The following is a 19,948-nucleotide window of genomic DNA, read 5'->3' as shown; positions in this document are numbered from 1 at the left end:
CAGTGAACGAGTTTGACTTCCCATCCACCTTCGAGCTTTATATCAATGGCTAGCTGCTAGCTCGTCTGTTATGTTTGAGCTCGAACTTCCAACCATGGCGACTTGGAAAGAACACATTGTCTTCTTTCTTCTCCTCCTCTTCTTCTTCTCCTTCGGTTATCGCCTATCGTACTCCCGATCCGTCGATCAGGGGCGGCTACTGGCCTACGTGGACCTTCTCCTACTCGCCGCCTTCCTCCATCGACCGTTCCCTCTTCACCCACCTCTTCTACGCTTTCGTCCAAGTCGAGTCTTCCACCTTCCGCCTCGATGTCACCGCCGACGACGACCTCATGCTCCGGAACTTTTCCGCCTCTGCTCACTCCGGCGCTGGCCGCGGCCGCCTCCGCCAGCAGCCGGTCAAAGCATTGCTCTCCATCGGCGGAGGCGGAAGCAACTCCGCCTTCTCTACTCTCTCCGCCAGCGCCTCCGCGCGCGCCGCCTTCATCGACTCCACCATCGCCGTGGCCCGCCGCTACGACCTCGACGGGCTCGACCTCGACTGGGAGTTCCCGCAAGACGCAGGGGCGATGGCCAACCTGGCGACGCTCCTCCTCGAGTGGCGCGCCGCGGCGGAGCGGGAGGCTGCGTCCACTGGGCGGCCGCGGCTGCTGCTCACGGCGGCCGTCTACTTCGCCTCGCGGTTCTTCCTCGGCGACGGCCGGTCGTACCCGGTGTCCCAGATGGCGGCGGCGCTCGACTGGGTGAACCTGATGTGCTACGACTTCCGTGGGTCGTGGGACACGTCGGCGACGGGAGAGCACGCGGCGTGGTACGATCCGAACAGCAACATCAGCGGCAGCTACGGGGTTGATTCCTGGGTGGCGGCGGGAATGCCGAGGAGGCAGGTCGTGCTGGGGATGCCGCTCTACGGTCGGACATGGAAGCTGCGGGACGCGGCGGAGAACGGAGTTGGCGCGCCGGCGGTGGGGGTGGGGCCGGGGGACGACGGCGTGCTGGTGTACTCGGCGGTGGAGGACTTCAACCGGAACAACAGCGCGACGGTGGTGCATGACCGGGTGATGACGGCGGCCTACTCCTACGCCGGAACTAGCTGGATAGGCTACGACGACAGTTGGTCAGCGGCTACGAAGGTCAGATTCGCGCGCCGCCGCCGCCTCGGGGGATACTTCTTTTGGGCTATCGGATACGACGACAGCCGCCGGAGCGTCACAAGAGCAGGTAATCGATTGAATTATCAATCAGTATAAACTCGTGAAAATTTTTGCAATGATTCTCAACGCGATCTTTATTGGCATGCAGCTCGGTCTGCGTGGGGATGAATGACGATGAGCAAGTCTTCAGATCGTGGATTGCTGGCGTGATCCTGAATTCTGTTGGATTATTAAATAAGTTTGCTATGCTTAAAATTGGCTAAATTGGAAAATCAGACGTTAAGTTAATTGTTCCGGTTTAATGTGCAATTTCTTCTCAGCACCTCACTTGAGCAAGCTTGGGTGGAGAGGAAGATGTGAAGCTTTCGGGGCCTATGAACACAACAAACGTGAGTAGGAAGGTCAGTGGCCGTTAATGTTTTTAAAGTTTTTGAGATTGCATACCTCCCCTTAGTACAAAACTAACCTTTTATATGAATCGAAGATGTTATGTCCTGTCACAAATGTGACAAACAATAAAGCAACAAAAAATAAATCTTTGTCAGTATTGCTATGATGAGTTACAAAAGTGGTAGGAGGACATATCCGTATGATGAGTAGTCTTTGAAAGATTGGGCCATTTGAACGGATCGACTTGGCTCGGGGGTAAATCCGGGCTCCGCGACGCTCTGAACTCAACTCGAGGATCCGGCTCGGTATGTCGAGAGGATGTGCCTCGATCCGGTTACGACTCCGTTGGAGAAGTACTGTCATCGAGCCATACCCGATTCCCTCGACTCAGCCTGCAAGACTCGACTCGAGGCCGCGGTGCGCTTTTTATGCTTTGAAGAAAAATTCTTATAAATAAGCGCTGGATCAGTACATTATCGCGAGAAGTAAAATGATTTTTACTGATTAGACCCGACCACCACGGCCCAGGTTTAGCCCAGATCCGGCCCAGACCCGGCCTGGGTCAACAGGTCGGGTGGCCCGTTGACCCGGTTAGCCGAGCCGATTCCGGTTCAAGAGGTGTGAAACCGACGGCCCGTCGGTTAACCGGCGAGTTGACCACATCAGTCGACCGATATACAAAATCAATCGACTAATGAGAAAAGTCAGTCGATTGGATTTTGAATTCTGATAAAAATCAAATGTGATTTTAGTAATTCAGTAGTCGTTTTCTTGGTTTGACTAAATCAGTCAACTGGGATGGTAAATTCTCCGAAATGCATTTTTTTTAATAAATTTTAATTTTTAATTTTTAATTTTTAATTTTTTTAATATAATAATCTTGAATCGTCGCGAATCGTGAACCGAATCGTGAATCGACGATTTCGAACCGTGAACCGTAACCGTCTTGGGCGGTTAAGGTTAAAGGTCGACCTGCCATGAACCGTCGAATTGACGGTTCCGAATCGTCAAACTGTCAATTCTAAATCGTGGTCGGATCTATAGGTGATTGAGTGACAATTTGGATGTGCTATCGCGGCACCATTGTGCATGGACAATAAAGCAAAAAAACATTATGAGCGTATACGATAATCACATATGCGATCACCAATATGAGTACATTATCCACACGAGGAAAATTAAATCGAGAAGTAAAATGCATTTTTATGGAAATTGGCCGACAAAAATCAATAATTCAAGAAAAGGGCAGGACGAGCCTTCGGGCCCAAGAAAACTACCCGATGGACGGTCGAGATCCATCGGCAAACGACATCTCGAACCAACCAGAAGCACCCGCAAGTTACTGTTCCTCCGAACCTGCCGTCCTGGCGCCGCCACGTCGCCCCGCTCGCCCATCGCCGCTATAAATCAAAGACCAACTCGGCGGCGACGAAGTAGAATCAGCAATGGCGACGCAGAAGGAGATGACCGTGGTGAAAGGGTTGGACTTGGAGCGCTACATGGGGCGGTGGTACGAGATAGCTTCCGTCCCCTCCCGCTTCCAGCCGCGGGACGGCCAGGACACGCGGGCTACGTACACGCTGCGGTCCGACGGCACCGTGAACGTCCTCAACGAGACTTGGAGCGGCGGAAGGCGCGGATTCATCGAGGGCACGGCCTACAAGGCCGACCCCTCCAGCGACGAGGCCAAGCTCAAGGTCAAGTTCTACGTGCCCCCCTTCCTTCCCATCTTCCCCGTCGTCGGGGATTACTGGGTGCTCTACATCGACGATGACTACCAGTACGCGCTCATAGGCCAGCCCTCCCGCAACTACCTCTGGGTATGAAGCTCGCTCGCCCTTCTATAGTTCTATATGCAATTTTCAATTTGGAAGTAGGGATCTGACAGAACCCTATTTCTTTAGGTTGTTGCATAGTTTTATAAACAAAAAGAGAGAGATTTCTTTTTTTAAATATCGATTCAGTTTGAGAGAGAACATTTTAGTGCTGAGGGAGAGTCAATTTACCATAAGGCCCTATGACCGGAGGCATCTTGTGCCTGCGTTTCTATTGATCACTGTCTTTCTCACATTGAATTTGTCTAACATTTTACTCTTCCTTTTCTATTTATTTGTCTCATTAGTGGATCAGACAATTTAACCATGAAGATTGACCAGGGAAAGCATGGTAATGTCAGTTAACTATACAACTCTCAAGGGAGAAGAGTTGAGCTAGCATATGTCCCATGTAGAAAATAAATACATTCCAACAAGATAATAATGAAAAGAGAATAAACATAGGCGAAGAAAACTTAAAATCTATCTCTCTTTTTTTTTAGCTTGCAGCTTGCCTCAGAAACTAATTTCTTAAACAAGTTCTAACTTATAGAAAGGATTACATTGCCTTTACCTCACAAGCAGCATTTCACATGTTGTACAATCATGTTAGAGGATTCATAGTTATTTTGGATAAGGTTTAAAAGAGTCAGTACTAAAATACTGAAAATTATTTATATTGATAGCTAAAATATTTATCACTGTGCAAAATAAGTGTTTAACAAAGTTATAAGATATAAAGTAGGGTATCTTGTGATTTTAAGTTAATATGCATGCTGTTGAAAATTTTCTGCTCGGGTTTTTCTCATATGTGTTTCGCTAAGATAGACCAATATGTTTGAGGTTGAGATTGAGAAAGTTGAACTTGCATGACCCCTGCATTGTTCATAACACAATGGCACCCTTCTTAGCAAGATAGTGGACCATATTCTACATCTGCTTTCTGATATCTTCTTAACACTTTCTACTTTGAAGGGGGTAAAGTCGGTGAACATACTCTTTTCATTCTTACCTTTTCTTGAAAAAAGTATCAAGATTGAGGGTGCCAACGTTCTATGAACTCATGGCTCGTGTAAAATCAACCGACATTTCATCCATTGCTTTCTTATAGTCTAATGTCTCAACTATTGGATCCCCAGACCATTAGTGAAGTCAATTGACTCATGGATGAATGTACTGAATGTACCCTGCCATGTGGAACACCTTTCTATTGGCAATGCAATTCCAAGTTGAGAAATTCAAACTTGAGAAAGAAAATGGGATGATTTGTGGGCTGATTTTGAGTTGGTTATCGGTTCTGAGAGCAATGGCAACTTGGTGTTGTCAAGTGACAAGAAGAAATCAATGTACAGAATATGGAAGATGATCCAATACTCTGCTTAGAGAGGCAGCAATCTTCAACTTGATGGAGTTCTTGCTATTACATCATCAATTTGAATATCAAACATGTTGTTTTATCTGCAGATAAAGACTTTTTTTGAAATATTGCGTACCAATTTACCTGTCTATTGCATTCTAATTGTTGTGGTTTTCTTGTTTTACTTTACAACAATCGTGTTTGTTTTGCATTTTAAATTTACCACCACAATTCAATAAGTCTTAACTGAATGTGAAACTACCACTTAAATTCAGCAACTCTTCATCCCTATATTTTCATTGCTGCCTAAATAGTTAACATTCGTCCAATTTTATTCTAGGACAATGTTTGTCTTACAATGATAAATTGTTACAGTAGTTGAATGTTTGATCTTGCCGTATTCTATGGTGCTATATTAGTTGCCAAAATTTTATAGGAAATGAATCTCAAAGTCAACTATACTGTGAAATATCATTATGATTTATTTACATTCACATAGTTGATTTATCATGTGTTACTTCAGATTCTGTGCAGAAAAACCCACCTGGATGAGGAAGTATACAACATGTTGCTGGAGAAAGCTAAAGAAGTGGGTTATGACGTCCAGAAACTGCACAAGACGCCCCAAACCGACCCCCCTCCAGAAGCCGACACAGCTCCCAGAGATACCAAAGGCATTTGGTGGATCAAATCCCTCTTTGGCAGATGAATCTCATGGAGTGTCTACCGCCCCAGTTTGGAGTTCACCTTCACCTCCTTGGTCTGTGTGATTGTATCAGTATATACTGAACTAGTCACTGCGTGTGATGTGTTTGATATTGTGTACAAATCGAAGTAATAATGGTATCTTTGTTAAAATTTGTTGTTTTGAGTATTTGTTAGTGATCATGGAGTGATCTCGAGTAGTTATGACTTTTACAACTCGCCGATGGTGATTTATACTGCTTTTTCTTTACAAGGAAAAGAAATGTTTGGAAAAATTATCAGGTTTGGTCTTATTTCTGTCTGGTCATATATTTTTTGAATCTTCATTTTAAAAAGTTTGTTTTATCTTTTATAATTGTATCATAATAATTTTGAGGTTAATTTTGTTGTATGTTAAATTTTTTTTATTAAAAGGACATCTTATTCTCAATAAAATGATACAATTATCTTTAAATATTATTTTTATTATTATTTTATTTCACGCTTAAATTAAGTGTGTTATAGTAGTTATAAAATCGTACTTGTTATAAAATTATAGCAACTACAATTTCGTAGTTGTTACAACATAAAAAAATATTTTTTTAAGATTAAAATTATTTGGAGTCTTTCAAAAAAACATTAAATGATATTCTTTGAATTTTAAATCAGATCATTACAAGTTCCACCCTACAATTAAAATTGTAAATTTCAGAAAAAATTTAAATGATATTTTTTGAATTTTAAATCAGATTGTTATTCTACCCTATAATTAGTTATAAATTCTCGAATTTTGATTTGATATTTGTGCTTCTAGTTAAAAGTTATAATTATAGCAAAGTGATAATTTCGTAGTTGTTACAAATGAATATTAAAATTATATTTTGAAAAGCTATAATTTTTTATTTAGGTTGAATCATACAATGCATAATATATTAAATCGAAGTTTTCTCTCAATGTTATGCTCGACCAGTTCAAGCTTTAAGCAGAAGATATAAATATGATAATAAAAATCAAAGGATTGTTGTATGTTATTTTATAATAATAGGATAATAAAAATCAAAGGATTGTTCTGTTATTTTATAAGAATTAAATATCTTTGACGATCCTCAAGAAATCATGTACATAAGATGCTCTTTTGAAGTAGGATGTGACTTTTACTATTTTTTCTTCCTTATTTTCCTTCTCTGTAAATAGGTGTAAATACATAGATAAACTAAAATCAATCTGATATTAGAATTGTCAATTTGGAATGAGACCATTAAATTGACTCGCTTCATTAAATAATTTAAATTTAGGTTGAAATTTTATCAATATGTTTTAGGACAGATTCAAATGGTCCGATCTACTTAGACTCTAATTGTTAGTCTTGGATTGACTCATAGATTAAAAAATTTATTTATTTTTAAAATTTAAAATTAATAGTAAAAAATTTAATGGATTAATGATTTAATATGTCTAAATCATCATTTAAATTTAAAAATTTTAATTTGATCGATTTAAATTATAATTTAATTATAAAAATTTTAATATTGGATTAGATTATAAATTTTTTAATGTACTAAGTTTGATGTTCCTCTTGGCTTCACGATGAATTTTTGTCTGTTTAATCTGTCTCATTATAAATTGATGTGTTTGATAGCTCTATCCGGCGCACCACAAATTGATAAAGTGAACCGGTTGAAAACTTGAACCGTCCTCATCCCGTATCGATCACATCGACCGATCGTTTCCTCGCTCTCTCTCTCCACGCATCACGGTAGCCCCTCCCTTGCATCTGACACTATATCTTTCGCGCTCGCTCCAGCAGTCGGGCCGCTTCGACTCACCCGTCGCTCCTTGGCGAGGCGAAAGCACCGACGCGACACAGGCCCCGGCCCTCCCGTCAGCCGGACGACAGAGGCAAGAATCCAAACCCTACCTCCTGTTTTTGGTCATCCGATCCATCAAACCTTTTACTGGCGTCGTCCCCTCGACATTTACGTTATTGGTTGGATCTGTTAGGGTTTCGAGGGCACTGGGATCTGAGGCTTGGAATGATGGATAACAAGGAGCTGGAGGATCGGCTTCGTGATGTTGGGAACAGGCTAACCTCTCCTCCCTCCGCCGTGGATGAGCTCCTACCGCTTCTCGACGTAAACCCTAGACGCCTCCTTGTCATTTAAAAAATAACAATGAATATTGTCAGAGTATTTAATACTTTGCTAATTTGGTAGTCCAAATACCCATTTTTTTCCTGAGTTATTTCAATCTTGCGTTTGAATTAATCTAGCGACCATGACAACTTTTCTGTCAGCATAGTGTAATTGCCAAATTGGATGGTGTGTATACTGGTTAGTCTCTCATCATAGTTTGTATTTTGTTATGAGATTATTCTTTCCCCTTTTTCTATAATGTGCAAAAAAAAAAAAACCTACCTCTGAAAGATTCGGAACTGCTTCCTGTACAGCCACGAGGTTTGTTATCTCTGGTACAGGTTATCCATATATGGTCTGAATGATCCATCAAAGTTTTATATGCTTTTGCTAGAATGAGTGTAAAAATAGCAAATATCAAACTACAAGGTGGCTTGATTCAGCAAAACTGTTTGATGCTGAATAGAGAATGACATTTGTTATATGTTTGCTTTCTGTAGTGCTGCAATATCTTAATTTGTTGAAGATTTTGGCTGGTTTCTCTTTTGATGGAAAAAAGAAATAAGTTTGCATTATCCCTTTCTTGGTATGTTAGAAACTTTAGTAGCTGGTTATTCTAGCTGCTATGGCTGATATGATTTTTTTCGGCTCTTAGTTTTCTTTTACATATTCCATATTTCTCCTCTGTGTTTGTTTCTCTGTCTATAGTTCAATATTCTGTCATCTTCGAAGAGCCCCTAAATTTTGATTATGTTTCCTGTTTGAGCTCTTCCTTGGCAATATCTTTGTGCAGCATGCCGAGATTTTGTTATCGAGAGTGGAACAATCACCAAAGCAATCCATGTCAAATGCACTTAAGCCATCAATGAGAGCACTGGTGGATAAAGAGCTCTTGGGACATTCTGAACTGGATGTGAAAGTGGCCGTTACATCATGCTTGAGTGAGATCACTAGAATTACAGCTCCTGAAACTCCATATGATGATGACCTAATGAAGGTTAGCGTAGTTATGTTTTTTTTCCCGTCTTTACATCTAATTGATTGTACATTCAGGACATGTGCAGTGCATTTCACCATTGCTTTTGTAACCTCTTCAAAATTTCTTCAATACTCAGGAGATATTTCAGAGGATTGTTCAAGCCTTTGAGAATTTGGATGATATGTCAAGTCGATCTTTCCCCAAGAGGGTTTCTGTTCTTGAAACTGTTGCAAAAGTTCGCTCATGTGTCTTGATGTTGGATCTCGAATGTGATTCGTTGATTTTGGAGATGTTTTGTCATTTCCTGAAGACTTTAAGGTAACAAATTTTTTATTCCTTTTCACTCATTCATCCTGCTGTTGGCTGGAAGAGGAATTTTTATTCCTATTATTCTTTTGCTCATGCAATAGTTTGCTTAATCTTATACTTCTTGGTACTTGTGAATTCTCCATCTTTTTCAGTAGAAGCTGATAAATATTACTTTAAACAGGCCAAATCATTCTGAGAAGATCTTTTCCTCGATGGAAATGATTATGACACTTGTGTTAGAAGAGAGTGAAGATATTTCCTCGGAGCTACTTTTATGCCTTATAAATAGTGTAAAAAGTGACAACAAAGTAAATTCCTGTCTCCTGAAAATTACTGGTCTGAATGACTAAACATTTCTCTAACTTAGCTAAATTTTAATCTCAGGATATCGCACCCGTTGTACATAGACTGGGTGAAAAAGTGATCAGCAATTGTTCCGGGAAGTTAAAACCTTATTTGTCAGAGTTATCCCAATCAGGTGGCATTATTTTAAGCGAGTACAGTAAAGTTGTAGCCTCTATATGCCTTCAGAATGTGGATAGCTTGGAGCAAAACATTAATGCCTCCGGTGAAATTATGGTGCATTAACTATCCCATAAAACATACAGTTATATATTGCAATCTATGATTTCCTGGCAATGTGATTTGATGAAGTCTGCTTCCGCTAATGTTTGTCTCATGAACTCTATTATGTTTAAACTATATATATGGTTCCATTGTTCACTGGTTGCATGAGTTGCTCCTAGGCATTCGTGCTTGTTAACTGTCTCATTCTCCTAGTATCTATTCTTTTTTTCTTCTGCATTGTTAGTTATGCTTTGTAATATTTCTTTTCCTGTAAGAATCTTATGTTGAATATTTTGATTTTACTACCACAATTACTTTCCTCTCTTCTTACATCTTTTTTACTATTTTCTGGTTGTGAAGTAGATCTATTGATTCTTTTGTTATGTAAAAAAGGGCAGCCCGGTGCACGAAGCTCCCGCCATGCGGGGTCCGGGGAAAGGATCCATTGTATTTTGAAGAAATCTTTTGCTGAGTTTTAGATATTTTGAATCTATTATTTGACAAGGAAATATTTACACAAGTATCATTGATAAGATAGAAGTGGGTGATTGAAATGTAGAGGAACCTCTTAAATCTTATGTGATCATTGCATAGACTTCAATGCCAGTACAAGATCTTTGTTCCCTATCCCAAATAGTCGGGACAAAATTGCTTTGTGTTGTTGTATAAGTATGTCTTGATAATAGTATCTCTTTTGCTTCTGCTGTCCATTTGGTTGTATTATGAGCTGTTTGGTTCATCCAATGGTGTGCATGTATGTTGAACCATCTACCAAACCGTTAAAATGCAATCCTTGGTTAAATGTTTGTCACACTTCGATATTGAATCTGCATTCAATTTCAGTTATTTATTTGTGTTTTGTTTTAGTTGACTTTTGAGTCATTGTTACTTCAGGCAGATGACAGCAAACAGTCTGAAAGGACTGTTTCAGATGAATTGCTTAAGGTGAAGTTTTGAACTGATTTTTGTTTTTTTTTTCACACTTAATCTAATGCCATATAGCATTGTAACCTTCTCTTCTTTTGTAAATTTTGTACTTTAGGGGTCTGAAGAAATGGAACAAGAACTTGGTTGTCCAGAAGAAGTCAGTTCTACCAAGAAATCCCCAAAACCTGCGAGCAGCAATTGTAATGTTCAGATGGGCAAGAGTGAATCAACAATAGAACCATCTTCTCCAAAGCAGATGTCTGAACCTTCTCGACTTTCTCCGCCTAGTGATCAATCGGACAGGGTTATTTTAAGCGACAAGGATGCATTAGGTAACATGGATGATGGTGTAATCATGATGCTGGTTTTGGGCCTTTTATTGTCGACCTGCTTGACCTTTTTCCTTTTCTTTTGTCTTCTGGAACAGATAATGGAGATGTTAAGGTGACGTTGCCAATTGAAAAGCAGAGTTCTGATGCAACTAGACGTAAGCGTGGCAGACCTAGATCTAAGGTGATGGGAAAAAAGCATCAAGGCAGTGAAATGAATGAGCAATCTGCTCCTTCTTTGCAAAAGAAGGGTCCTGAGACTGGAGACAAAGATATCACTCCACAAAAAGAGTTAGATGGGATTAACAATCCTGTTGACATTCCAGTAGTCTCAGAAGATAAATCCCAGAGGCAAAGAAGTAGAAAAGGTTCAGTAAACAAGACTGGTCATGGAAGTTCATCTAAAAAATCAAGAATATCTAAGGCCAAACAACATGAGGATCTCAAAGGCAAAGAAATTGTAGATATGGAACCAATTAAGAAGGTGACTTCCATTTAGCTCTGCTCTATATTATCAACATTGGGCTCTGTCAACCTCATCTTACAAATAGCAGGACTAGTCTATAATTGTTATCTTGGCAGGTCATCAAAATTTTTTGCTTAGAGAGTTTCTGCTAGCATATTACTTAATTGTTTTTCTATTCTCTTTCACCATTAAATCTTAACACAGCGTTGGTACTGCATTGCTCTTCTTTGTTATGCAAAGTGCACTAGATGTGTTTACACTCTGTACTTTAAATCTCAAGTTTTATTTTTATTATTTTTCTGTTGGTCTTGTTCTTATGCAACCATCTGTGCACTTTGAATCCTACAAGTTGCTTATTGACATATTCTACATATATCTGTAACATGGTATTCTCGATAATATGCTTATTAAGGTGGTTACAGTGTTCTTTTTTTTTAAAATAAAATAAAATAGTCAAATATTTCTAAGATTTTCTGGCAATGACATGTCTTTCTGATTTTGGTAACTAGAATTCAGGTTGTAATACACACTTGAATATTTGATTATAATCAAGAACACCTTTTCCTCCTTTTATAGAATTATAGATTTTTATGGACACTTCTCACGAGGCACTTCTATTTCTTTTGAAATATACCAGTTTAATATTTTATAGGGTTTATCTTCTTGAATTTACTTTTGTTAGCTTGCACAATGATTGATGCCTTTATGATTTTTCAAATCAGATATGTTGGGGAGGTTTGTGATTTAGGTTTGTCTATGGTGCCTTTACATAATTAAGAAAATTGTGAAATCTAAGTCACTATCAGCATTGGTCATGAACCTTATGTTTTAATCAGTGCTTTCTATACATGCTCAGGCATCCTATCCCGTCCAAACATTTTGTTCTTTCCAGATTACATGGCATTACATTTCTTTTAGTTCTTTCGAGTACTATCTTTCTGTGTGTTTCAGAAATATTTATCTGTGTTGTGGAAAACTCTTCTTTACCATTTTATAGTTAACCCTGTTGGAATGATGTGTTTTCCTGTAACTACTGACCAAGTTTTTTTTACCAATAAAGTAACATTTTATTTTATTTCCAAGAAAACAGAGGAATCTAAGACTCTTTTTTCGGCATTGTATTTAGGAAGCTATCTCAGAATCTAATGTCAAAATGCCCAATATGGGAGGCAACATCCAGGGGAGTGCTAAAACTAAATCCAAGAGGAAGCTTGACCATGTTGGCAAAGAGGTGCATACATATATACATTGTTCTTTTAGGTGAAAATTAAACATACTGTAGCATATAAAATACAGTCATATGTGTTTATTTCCTGTTTTCCCTTCTATTCAGGAATTTATCTCAGAATCTGATTCCAAAATGCCCAATCATGAAGACAGCATCCAGGAGAGTGCAAAAACTAAGTCCAAGAGGAAGCTTGACCATGCTGCTAAAGAGGTGCATACATATATATTCTGTGATTCTAGGTGAATAAAAATGGCAGCATGTAAATGAAAGGCATATGTGATTGTTTTCTCTTGTTAAAGTCACTCATAGGTTTCTTTGATAATATCTCTTATATGATATGTATAGCTAATATAGAAAAAGAAATTATGCATTTCTAGAAGGTCCTGCAGAATGCCACAAGTCAAGATCTTCTCATTAGAGAACTCAAGTTGTGTGGTAAACAATGCAGTTGCATCCTAACCACTTGTAGATCAAAACATCCTGGAGATATGCACAGGAATCACATCTTCCTATAGAAAGCATTTTCTAGATGCCCTTGCTGATTGAACAGCCCAGTCAGCTGCCATGTTTCCTTCACTGTACATAAGATATTAAAAAATTCATGAAAAACAGTTCTCCAATGTCCCATATAGTAGCAGTTAAAATTCAATTAGACTTTAAACAAACCTCATTTGGTTTAATATGCACATTCCTCGAGTACAAGAATTGCATCTTCCTGTCCCGGCGGGCATAACTGAGTTGGTACTCAGGTGGTAGATTGCTACAAGAAGGCAGGGGTCGAATCCTTGGGGAATAAAATCCCTTCTACTTGAAGAGGTCACCCAATCACCATGATTTACCTCCCTTCAAATCACTGTGGAGCCAACATTGAGAGGCACTTGGGATGAGCATTATCACCTTTGCCCCAAGGAATTGCATCTTCCTATAAAAGACATTGTCGAGATGATCTTTCTTATTGAGTAATAAATCTGCTGTTTGTTTCCTTCTTTCTGTAGTTGAGATGTATTTAAAAAATCATGAAACAGTTCCCTTATCTCCCCTACAATATCAGTTGGAATCCAATTAGACCGTGAATCAAAACCTTCACGTTTGATTAGAATCAATATTCTCCATCGTAAAGATCATTAGCAGAGAGTCACATGGTTGGCATTAAAGGAACCATAATTTTTTAAGTTTAACTCAATGCTCCTCAGGTTTGTTACGTCTCAAATTATTGACAATTTTGCCTTAATTTGAGTTGCTTTTGCTTTTATGAAGCCAGCAATTGCAACTGTTCATAAACGATAAAATTGACTTTTGGTTTAGGATCATTGGAAGGCGTCATCATTCTTTTTCTTTCTATAGCTGTGACCCACTTGCATTATAGTATTCATGTAACCACTTAACATTTTGCTATTACTTGAGAAGCACAAAATCAATACTAAGGGAGTATTGACTCAATTTTTTGAAGTCACTAACAAATTAACAATCAAACAAAACCTTACCATTTGTATTCAAGTACACTCCATTCAGCCAGCATGAGTTGCTCCTAAATCTCTCCTCCTAAATTGTGAATGATAAGCATTAATAATTAATTTCCTAATGCTTTTTCCTCACTATCTATTGGTTCATATGGTTCTGAAATTGCTTGCCTCCGAGTCTTTGACTATTTATATGCAAGATTGAAGGAGGCATTACCATCCACTGGATTCTGCTAAAACTACTTATTAGGCTTAGCATTGATGAGATATAAATGTTGCACATTTGACTGAACTCTGGAAGTGATGTTATTAAAAGATCCTGGACGATGATATTGCTATATACCATTATGGATAAGATTTGTTGCAAATGAGTAGTTAAGAGTTGGGTTAATTTTAGCTAAGGTTGGTTTTTTTTTCTATGGGATGTAAAAGAACCAAGGTTCCTCCCATATGTTTATGTTCTCACCATCTTGATATGTTTCAACGACACCCCTCAATCTAGTTTTCCAAGAATTTAAGGCCCAGGAGAATTTTGATCTGAGTTCTCATCTATATGGCTTGTATATTCTGACACTTGCATTTTGAATTTTTACGAAATATGGTTCACTCGAATGAAACTTTTTTGAGGAGGCATTTTTTTATGCATTAGTTTGCATTCCAGTTCTTTTGTTAAAAGTTGCTCTAATTTTAAATCTCTAGAAATTTAATTTGCTTCTTTGTTCTTGTCTTTTCTTGATACCTTGTTTCTTATCTTGATAATTTGTTTATTTTTTAAAAGTCTATTCTATTCTGATTTTGGTTGCTTATGTTGATTGTTAGAGTACCGAAACACCAATCAGTAATAAGGTGTTGGATGGGAGCATTGTTGGATCCAGAATTAGGGTATGGTGGCCAATTGATAAAAAGTGAGTATACCTTGACTTGGAAGAAAAGAAAGAAAATCTGTAAATGAGTTGAACTTTGGTTTATTAGTTACTGTTATTGGCATATTTTAAGTGAGATTTGGTTTTGGAAGAAATTATTAGTGGGTGTAAATATGCAAAATTCAATTGGGTTGAGTATGATTTTGAAAAATAGTTGATACTGGCATTTAATTTTTGGAATTGACTCTTTTAAATGTCTTATATGTTGTAGCCAATTTTAATCATGTTCCTAACCTTGTTCTCTTTGTGTTTTATAATCTGTTTATATACTTATATTTTTAGCAATATCTGCACTATGATGGTAATTGGAATTATGTTTATATTACCCATGATCATATTTTTCATCACCAATGATACTAGGGCATTACATGTGTCCATTTATAGTAGACATAGTTTAGCAAGTAGCCTTGATTCATCCCAAAAGCCCATAAATAGGCCGTCAGTGCCACAACTCATCCACAAAATTTACATCAGCCAAGCACATTTTCACCTCATCAATAAGGAAAAACTACTACACCTTGTGAGGACAAACCACTTCGCCGCGCAAGGACAAACATCTTCGCTTTTGCCTTATAATAGAAACCTCTTCACTTCATAAGGGCAAATCTTGTCACCTCACAATGAAAAGGTTCTTCACTTCCAAGGGCAAAACTCTTCGCCTAATAAGGGAAATCTTTACCTCGTAAGGTGTACCACCACCTTATGAGGTCTATATTATTGAAGTTTCACTTTAGCTACTTAACCAAGAAATAGTGTCACTTCTACCACTTCATCCTAACGACTTTTTAGCTTATCTGAACTGGTAACCTGACTGTCTCCAGTTCATCCAAACTTGATGAATTGCACCTAGTCCATCAATTCCTAGTTTATGTAAAGTGGACTAGTGAGATAGCTGAACTGAGAGCACCTAGTCAAAGCTCCATCCTCCCTACCAAACTTCCTTCAACCAAAGTACCATGTCTAAGCATACAGCTAAAAATTGAAGGCCCATTATCTGGTTATAATTTGCATATAATTTCTTATGATGGAAAGAAAGAGGAGAGAAATAAACATCTGGGGAAAAAAGAGCAAACAGTAGCTTTAATTTTCTTTGTGCAAAGAAAGACCAGGGAAAGGAATTAGAATAAAAAAAATCTATTTTTGTACTTGATTTAGTTTTCTAAGTCAGGTGACAAGATCTTGCTTCCTTGTTGCCTCTGCAATCAAGGACGCCACTTGCCTAGACAATGTCGGTGTCACAATTGATCTAGAGGGCTGAGGGTGCTTCAGTGAGGCTGGAGAAGGGTCTTCGCCCTTCACAATGTCTCCAGTAGTAGAAGTGTTATTGCACTGATTTGGTGGCAAGGAGGGTTCAACGAGGCTGGCATGGGCTTTCTACCATTCTCTTTGGTGGCCCAGCTGTAGGAGGGTTATTTCGGTCAGTCAATTGGGTGGTGGAGTTGATGGTCTTGGGGAGAAGTGGAAACAGAGATTTCTTTGCATTTTCCTTCTTTTCAAGTGAACAAGTTAGGAGAGAATTGTTTCTTCTCTCCTTTCGCAACTTCATCTTTCAATTTCTTTTCTTCTATCCTAATTTCCATGTCTAAAGAAACAGCCACTAAATTTCGATATAGCTTTGTTTCCAATCTGTGATGGAAGAAAATGATACTTTTAGCATATTTGGCACGTGGTTGATGTTTTTCAGAGGAAATAGTTGATGAGGCACCTGATCCTTCATTACTATTCTGTTGCTGCTTGCTTCCTGGCTGCCCATCCAACTTCAGCCTTAGGGATAAAACGGGTTTATTATACTTTTTGTACTGCCATGATGAGTGGACACTAGATCTCCCAATTTCTCATTGTCTTATGGTGATCTCGTCCTTTATAATATTTATTAGCAGCAATTTATGCAAGAATATCCAATATAAGCTTGACTAATCTAAAAATTGATTCAAGTTGATGATTATACTATGTATATCAACGAGTTTTCTAAGTAATTGTATCTTGCGTCACAGACTTGTTTGTAGACATTTGTGTTCTGTTACATTTGTTGATATTGCTTGTACCTGCAGATTTTATGATGGAGTAATTGATTCTTACGATAAAGCTTCCAAAAAGCACAAGGTTGTTACTAAGAATACTATATTCTGGAACTTTAGCTTCTCTTCAGTTGAATAACTTCTCTGACTGAAATTTTCTATGCTGTTTTATACTATTTAGATCATGTATAGAGATGGAGATGTAGAGGTATTATTACTGAAGAAAGAGCGTTGGGAGTTAATTGAAGCGGGCAGCAAATCAAGTCTGGTGAGTGGGAGTTACCCCAATCTAATTGTGCACATATTTTTCTTTAATTGTTAATTCCATCCTTTTGATTTTGATACTCAGGAGCAAGGAAAAGAAGGCTCTGATAGTCCTGATCCTGCAGAAGAGTAAGTTTGTTTTTATTTTTATTTTTAATATTTTTAAGCAAAGAAGGCCATGGGCACAGTCCAATAGTAGGTTACAAAAAAGTACAGAATAGTACATTGATAGTCTTACCTATCTAAGATCAGCTAACAACAGTTTCATTTTACATTGTTTGAATTGCTCTTAGTGGTACCTACATAAAACTATCCTTTATCTAGTAACTTTCTTGATAGATATTTGATCACCCATTTGTCCTATTGGTGTTTGTGTTTCATAAAATTTATTCTGGAACTTTTTCTGTACAGTTGGACCTCAGTGTTCTCTGTGCATTTAACTAGTTCCCCTTATCTTCCAATGCATGCATGATTTTGGACCTCTGCGCCAATGAGGCAGTGAATCAGATCCTTCAGTCTGTCCTGGCTTTAGAGTTTTGATCTACTTCACAAGGTTTGCCTTCATTATCGACCTGTCTTATTTCCATAAGAAGGATCTTCACCTTTAAATCAAGTCTAGGCCCACCCTGAACTTTGGCGGGATAACATTCGAGTTGTGAGTTATGTCAAAGCACATGAAGATGATGATCAGAAGCTTCATCTTGTATGTCATCTCTTCATTTAGAGGGCAGATAATCATTCTTGTTCCCCTTCCACATATCTAAGAACCTCAGTGCTTAATCCTGATTGCTGAAGTTTGATGAACAAGCTGCAATCACATCTACTGTTGGTTGCATTCCCAAAATTTGAAATGTTGTCTTTCTCCAACCTAACCTCTCTGATCTCCAACATATTTGTTACTTGAATCATGACTTAGAACTTCGACAATTTCAAACTTGAAGGTGTTCAGTTATCATTTTTAGTTATAGTCTTCATATAAACTTTTTCAGCATGTTTCTCATTCTAAAGTTGATGTTTTTTTACATCAGATTGTATTATCATTGTATTAATAATCCATAGACACCAAACAATGACAGTTTTGATACATTTTTTTGTGTTTAAATGGATAGTGGAAAGTAATTTCCATGGAACTATATGTTATTTTCTTGGCATTTGATGTGTTCCATATTGTTTGTTAAACCAGACCAAAGAGCAAAAGAGTTAAAGTAGGCTCAAGTTCTGTACCACACACAGCTAGTACAAAGCCATCTACAGAAAGGTATTGATAGGAACTGTAATGTTTAATTTTTCTATATGGTTTCTTTTTTCTAGAAACTGAATGTCCTTTTGTTGGTTGTCAGTGGTGCAACATCCACCGGTCGCCGTAAGGGTAGACCACCAAAAGCTAGACCTCTGAACTTGGACAGTAGCCCTAGCTCCTCTGCTAAAGGAAAAGAACAGGAAATTGACAAACCCACAGATGAAAATTCTGAGTCTGCCACTAAGCTCAAGGATGATAGCATGGCCAAAGATGATATTTCAAAAAGTAAACCTACTCCCAAAATTGGAAGAGGACGGAAGGTTAACTCCAGTAGAAAATCCATGGTGGACGACACTCCTGTTGCTGCCAGTGGCAGCAAACCAGAGGACGATGATTGTGCAAGTGATAGCACCAAGGTAAAAAATGATGCTTTAAAAAGTAAATCCATCGACAGCCCTAAGGCAGTCCAAACGTCCAAGGGAATTAAAACTGGAAGAGAAACCAAGGCCAATACTAATTCTGAGGAGAAACCTAAAGTGCCAGAATCTGAGACATCAGAGAAAGCACTAACTAACACCAAAGCAAAATCCCCAGAAAGTGAAGCTTTTCAAGGGAAGAAACGCAGGAGAAAGAGGCAAACCTGAGGTTTCTTAGTTGATATATATATTTTTTGTTACTGTCGTTGCTTTGGTGGATCCCAGTGTTGTAACTTACCTATGTGCTTACCAAGATGCCTACGGTGTTGGATTTGTTTAGGCTACAATTATTCTTGTGATAGGAGTCAAAATGCAAGCCATTGGAAGCTGGAGTGTTGCAGGTGAGGTAGGTAGTTGCTGTTCTATTTATATAATTATGTTGCCAAAACTATTTTGTGGTTCCTTGGGGCCATTTTGTGATTTAGACTCGGAGCCTCACCTTTGTGGTTTTTAGAATAGGAATGAAGACTATTGACGCTTCATAATTTTAGTCAAAATATTTAATTCACCAGTTGATTGTGTGATTCTTAAATGCAGTGGCAGCACTTTTTCCTAGTGATTTACTAGTAACTAGTGATACATGCATTTTCGTTTGTTCCTTTTTTCACATTAATTCCCACCATTTTTCGTTTCCCCCCTTATTTGGATCCATTACAAAGATTCTCTAAGACTTACACAAGATAGCTGGAGCAATTGCCACTGAGAATGACTGAGTATTGGAAACTAATGAACATTCACAAGAGATTTGGTGTATCCTTAAACAATAATCAGAAGTTCTTGGAAATGGGTTCTCTAGTGATCTTTTGACGTTAGTTGATGTTATATTGAGCTTAAGTTTCTTCCATTTTGGATTAACTCACCAAGGGCGAATCTTTTGAATTGGTTCTCATGTAGGCCTTCCATATCTTAGACTTGAGTTCTACTCTCAGTTGTCTGCTTGGATAATCCATCGTATTGTTGATTCTATCCTCGATCTAAGACATGAATTCACAATACAAATGTTGCACTTATTACAAACTATGATTTTCTGCTCCTCCAGTATACACATTCTCTTCCTATCGTCTAATATTTAAGAACACAAACAGAACAATTGTTTCAAAAATATATTAATAAATTGGTAATAATTCAAAGTCACCAATGCTTAATCTAAGTTCAGGGCCAAGACAAGATTGATTGGTCCACTTCAAATCCATCGATTGAAGTCAAAACAAAACTTCGAACTAATTAGCAC

General features: G+C 38.3%; 3 protein-coding genes across 3 annotated transcripts; all 3 read left to right on the top strand.

Moving 5' to 3' along the window:
* The first annotated feature begins 70 nt into the window (after nucleotides 1-70).
* LOC141836515 (nod factor hydrolase protein 1-like) lies at nucleotides 71-1,430 on the top strand. Its single transcript, XM_074724023.1, is given in 3 exon segments — nucleotides 71-145; nucleotides 147-1,221; nucleotides 1,303-1,430. Coding segments are annotated over 3 exon segments (1,170 nt in total). The 3' UTR covers nucleotides 1,323-1,430.
* Nucleotides 1,431-2,918: 1,488 nt separating this feature from the next.
* On the top strand, nucleotides 2,919-5,573 carry LOC141836517 (temperature-induced lipocalin-1). Its single transcript, XM_074724026.1, has 2 exons — nucleotides 2,919-3,364; nucleotides 5,239-5,573. Exons 1-2 carry the CDS (start codon nucleotides 2,990-2,992, stop codon nucleotides 5,422-5,424), a joined length of 561 nt encoding a protein of 186 aa, XP_074580127.1. The 5' UTR covers nucleotides 2,919-2,989; the 3' UTR covers nucleotides 5,425-5,573.
* A 1,647-nt stretch (nucleotides 5,574-7,220) lies between these two features.
* On the top strand, nucleotides 7,221-19,225 carry LOC141836446 (sister chromatid cohesion protein PDS5 homolog C-like). The gene is made up of 17 exons (XM_074723936.1): nucleotides 7,221-7,298; nucleotides 7,401-7,531; nucleotides 8,325-8,528; nucleotides 8,647-8,828; nucleotides 9,001-9,127; nucleotides 9,204-9,398; nucleotides 10,281-10,331; nucleotides 10,429-10,645; nucleotides 10,741-11,126; nucleotides 12,235-12,339; nucleotides 12,442-12,546; nucleotides 14,616-14,701; nucleotides 16,771-16,822; nucleotides 16,919-17,005; nucleotides 17,087-17,130; nucleotides 18,185-18,259; nucleotides 18,342-19,225. The coding sequence occupies exons 2-17, from the start codon at nucleotides 7,433-7,435 to the stop codon at nucleotides 18,883-18,885; spliced, it is 2,559 nt and encodes an 852-aa protein (XP_074580037.1). The 5' UTR covers nucleotides 7,221-7,298; nucleotides 7,401-7,432; the 3' UTR covers nucleotides 18,886-19,225.
* The last annotated feature ends 723 nt before the right edge of the window (nucleotides 19,226-19,948 follow it).

This window comes from Curcuma longa, chromosome 10 (genome assembly GCF_044706935.1).
Source record: "Curcuma longa cultivar G26 ecotype Majalengka, Jawa Barat chromosome 10, ITB_CL_G26_1.1, whole genome shotgun sequence".
Classification (NCBI taxonomy): Eukaryota; Viridiplantae; Streptophyta; class Magnoliopsida; order Zingiberales; family Zingiberaceae; genus Curcuma; species Curcuma longa.
The sequence above is the reverse complement of the archived record's forward strand: the minus strand, read 5'-3'. Positions and strand labels throughout refer to the sequence as shown.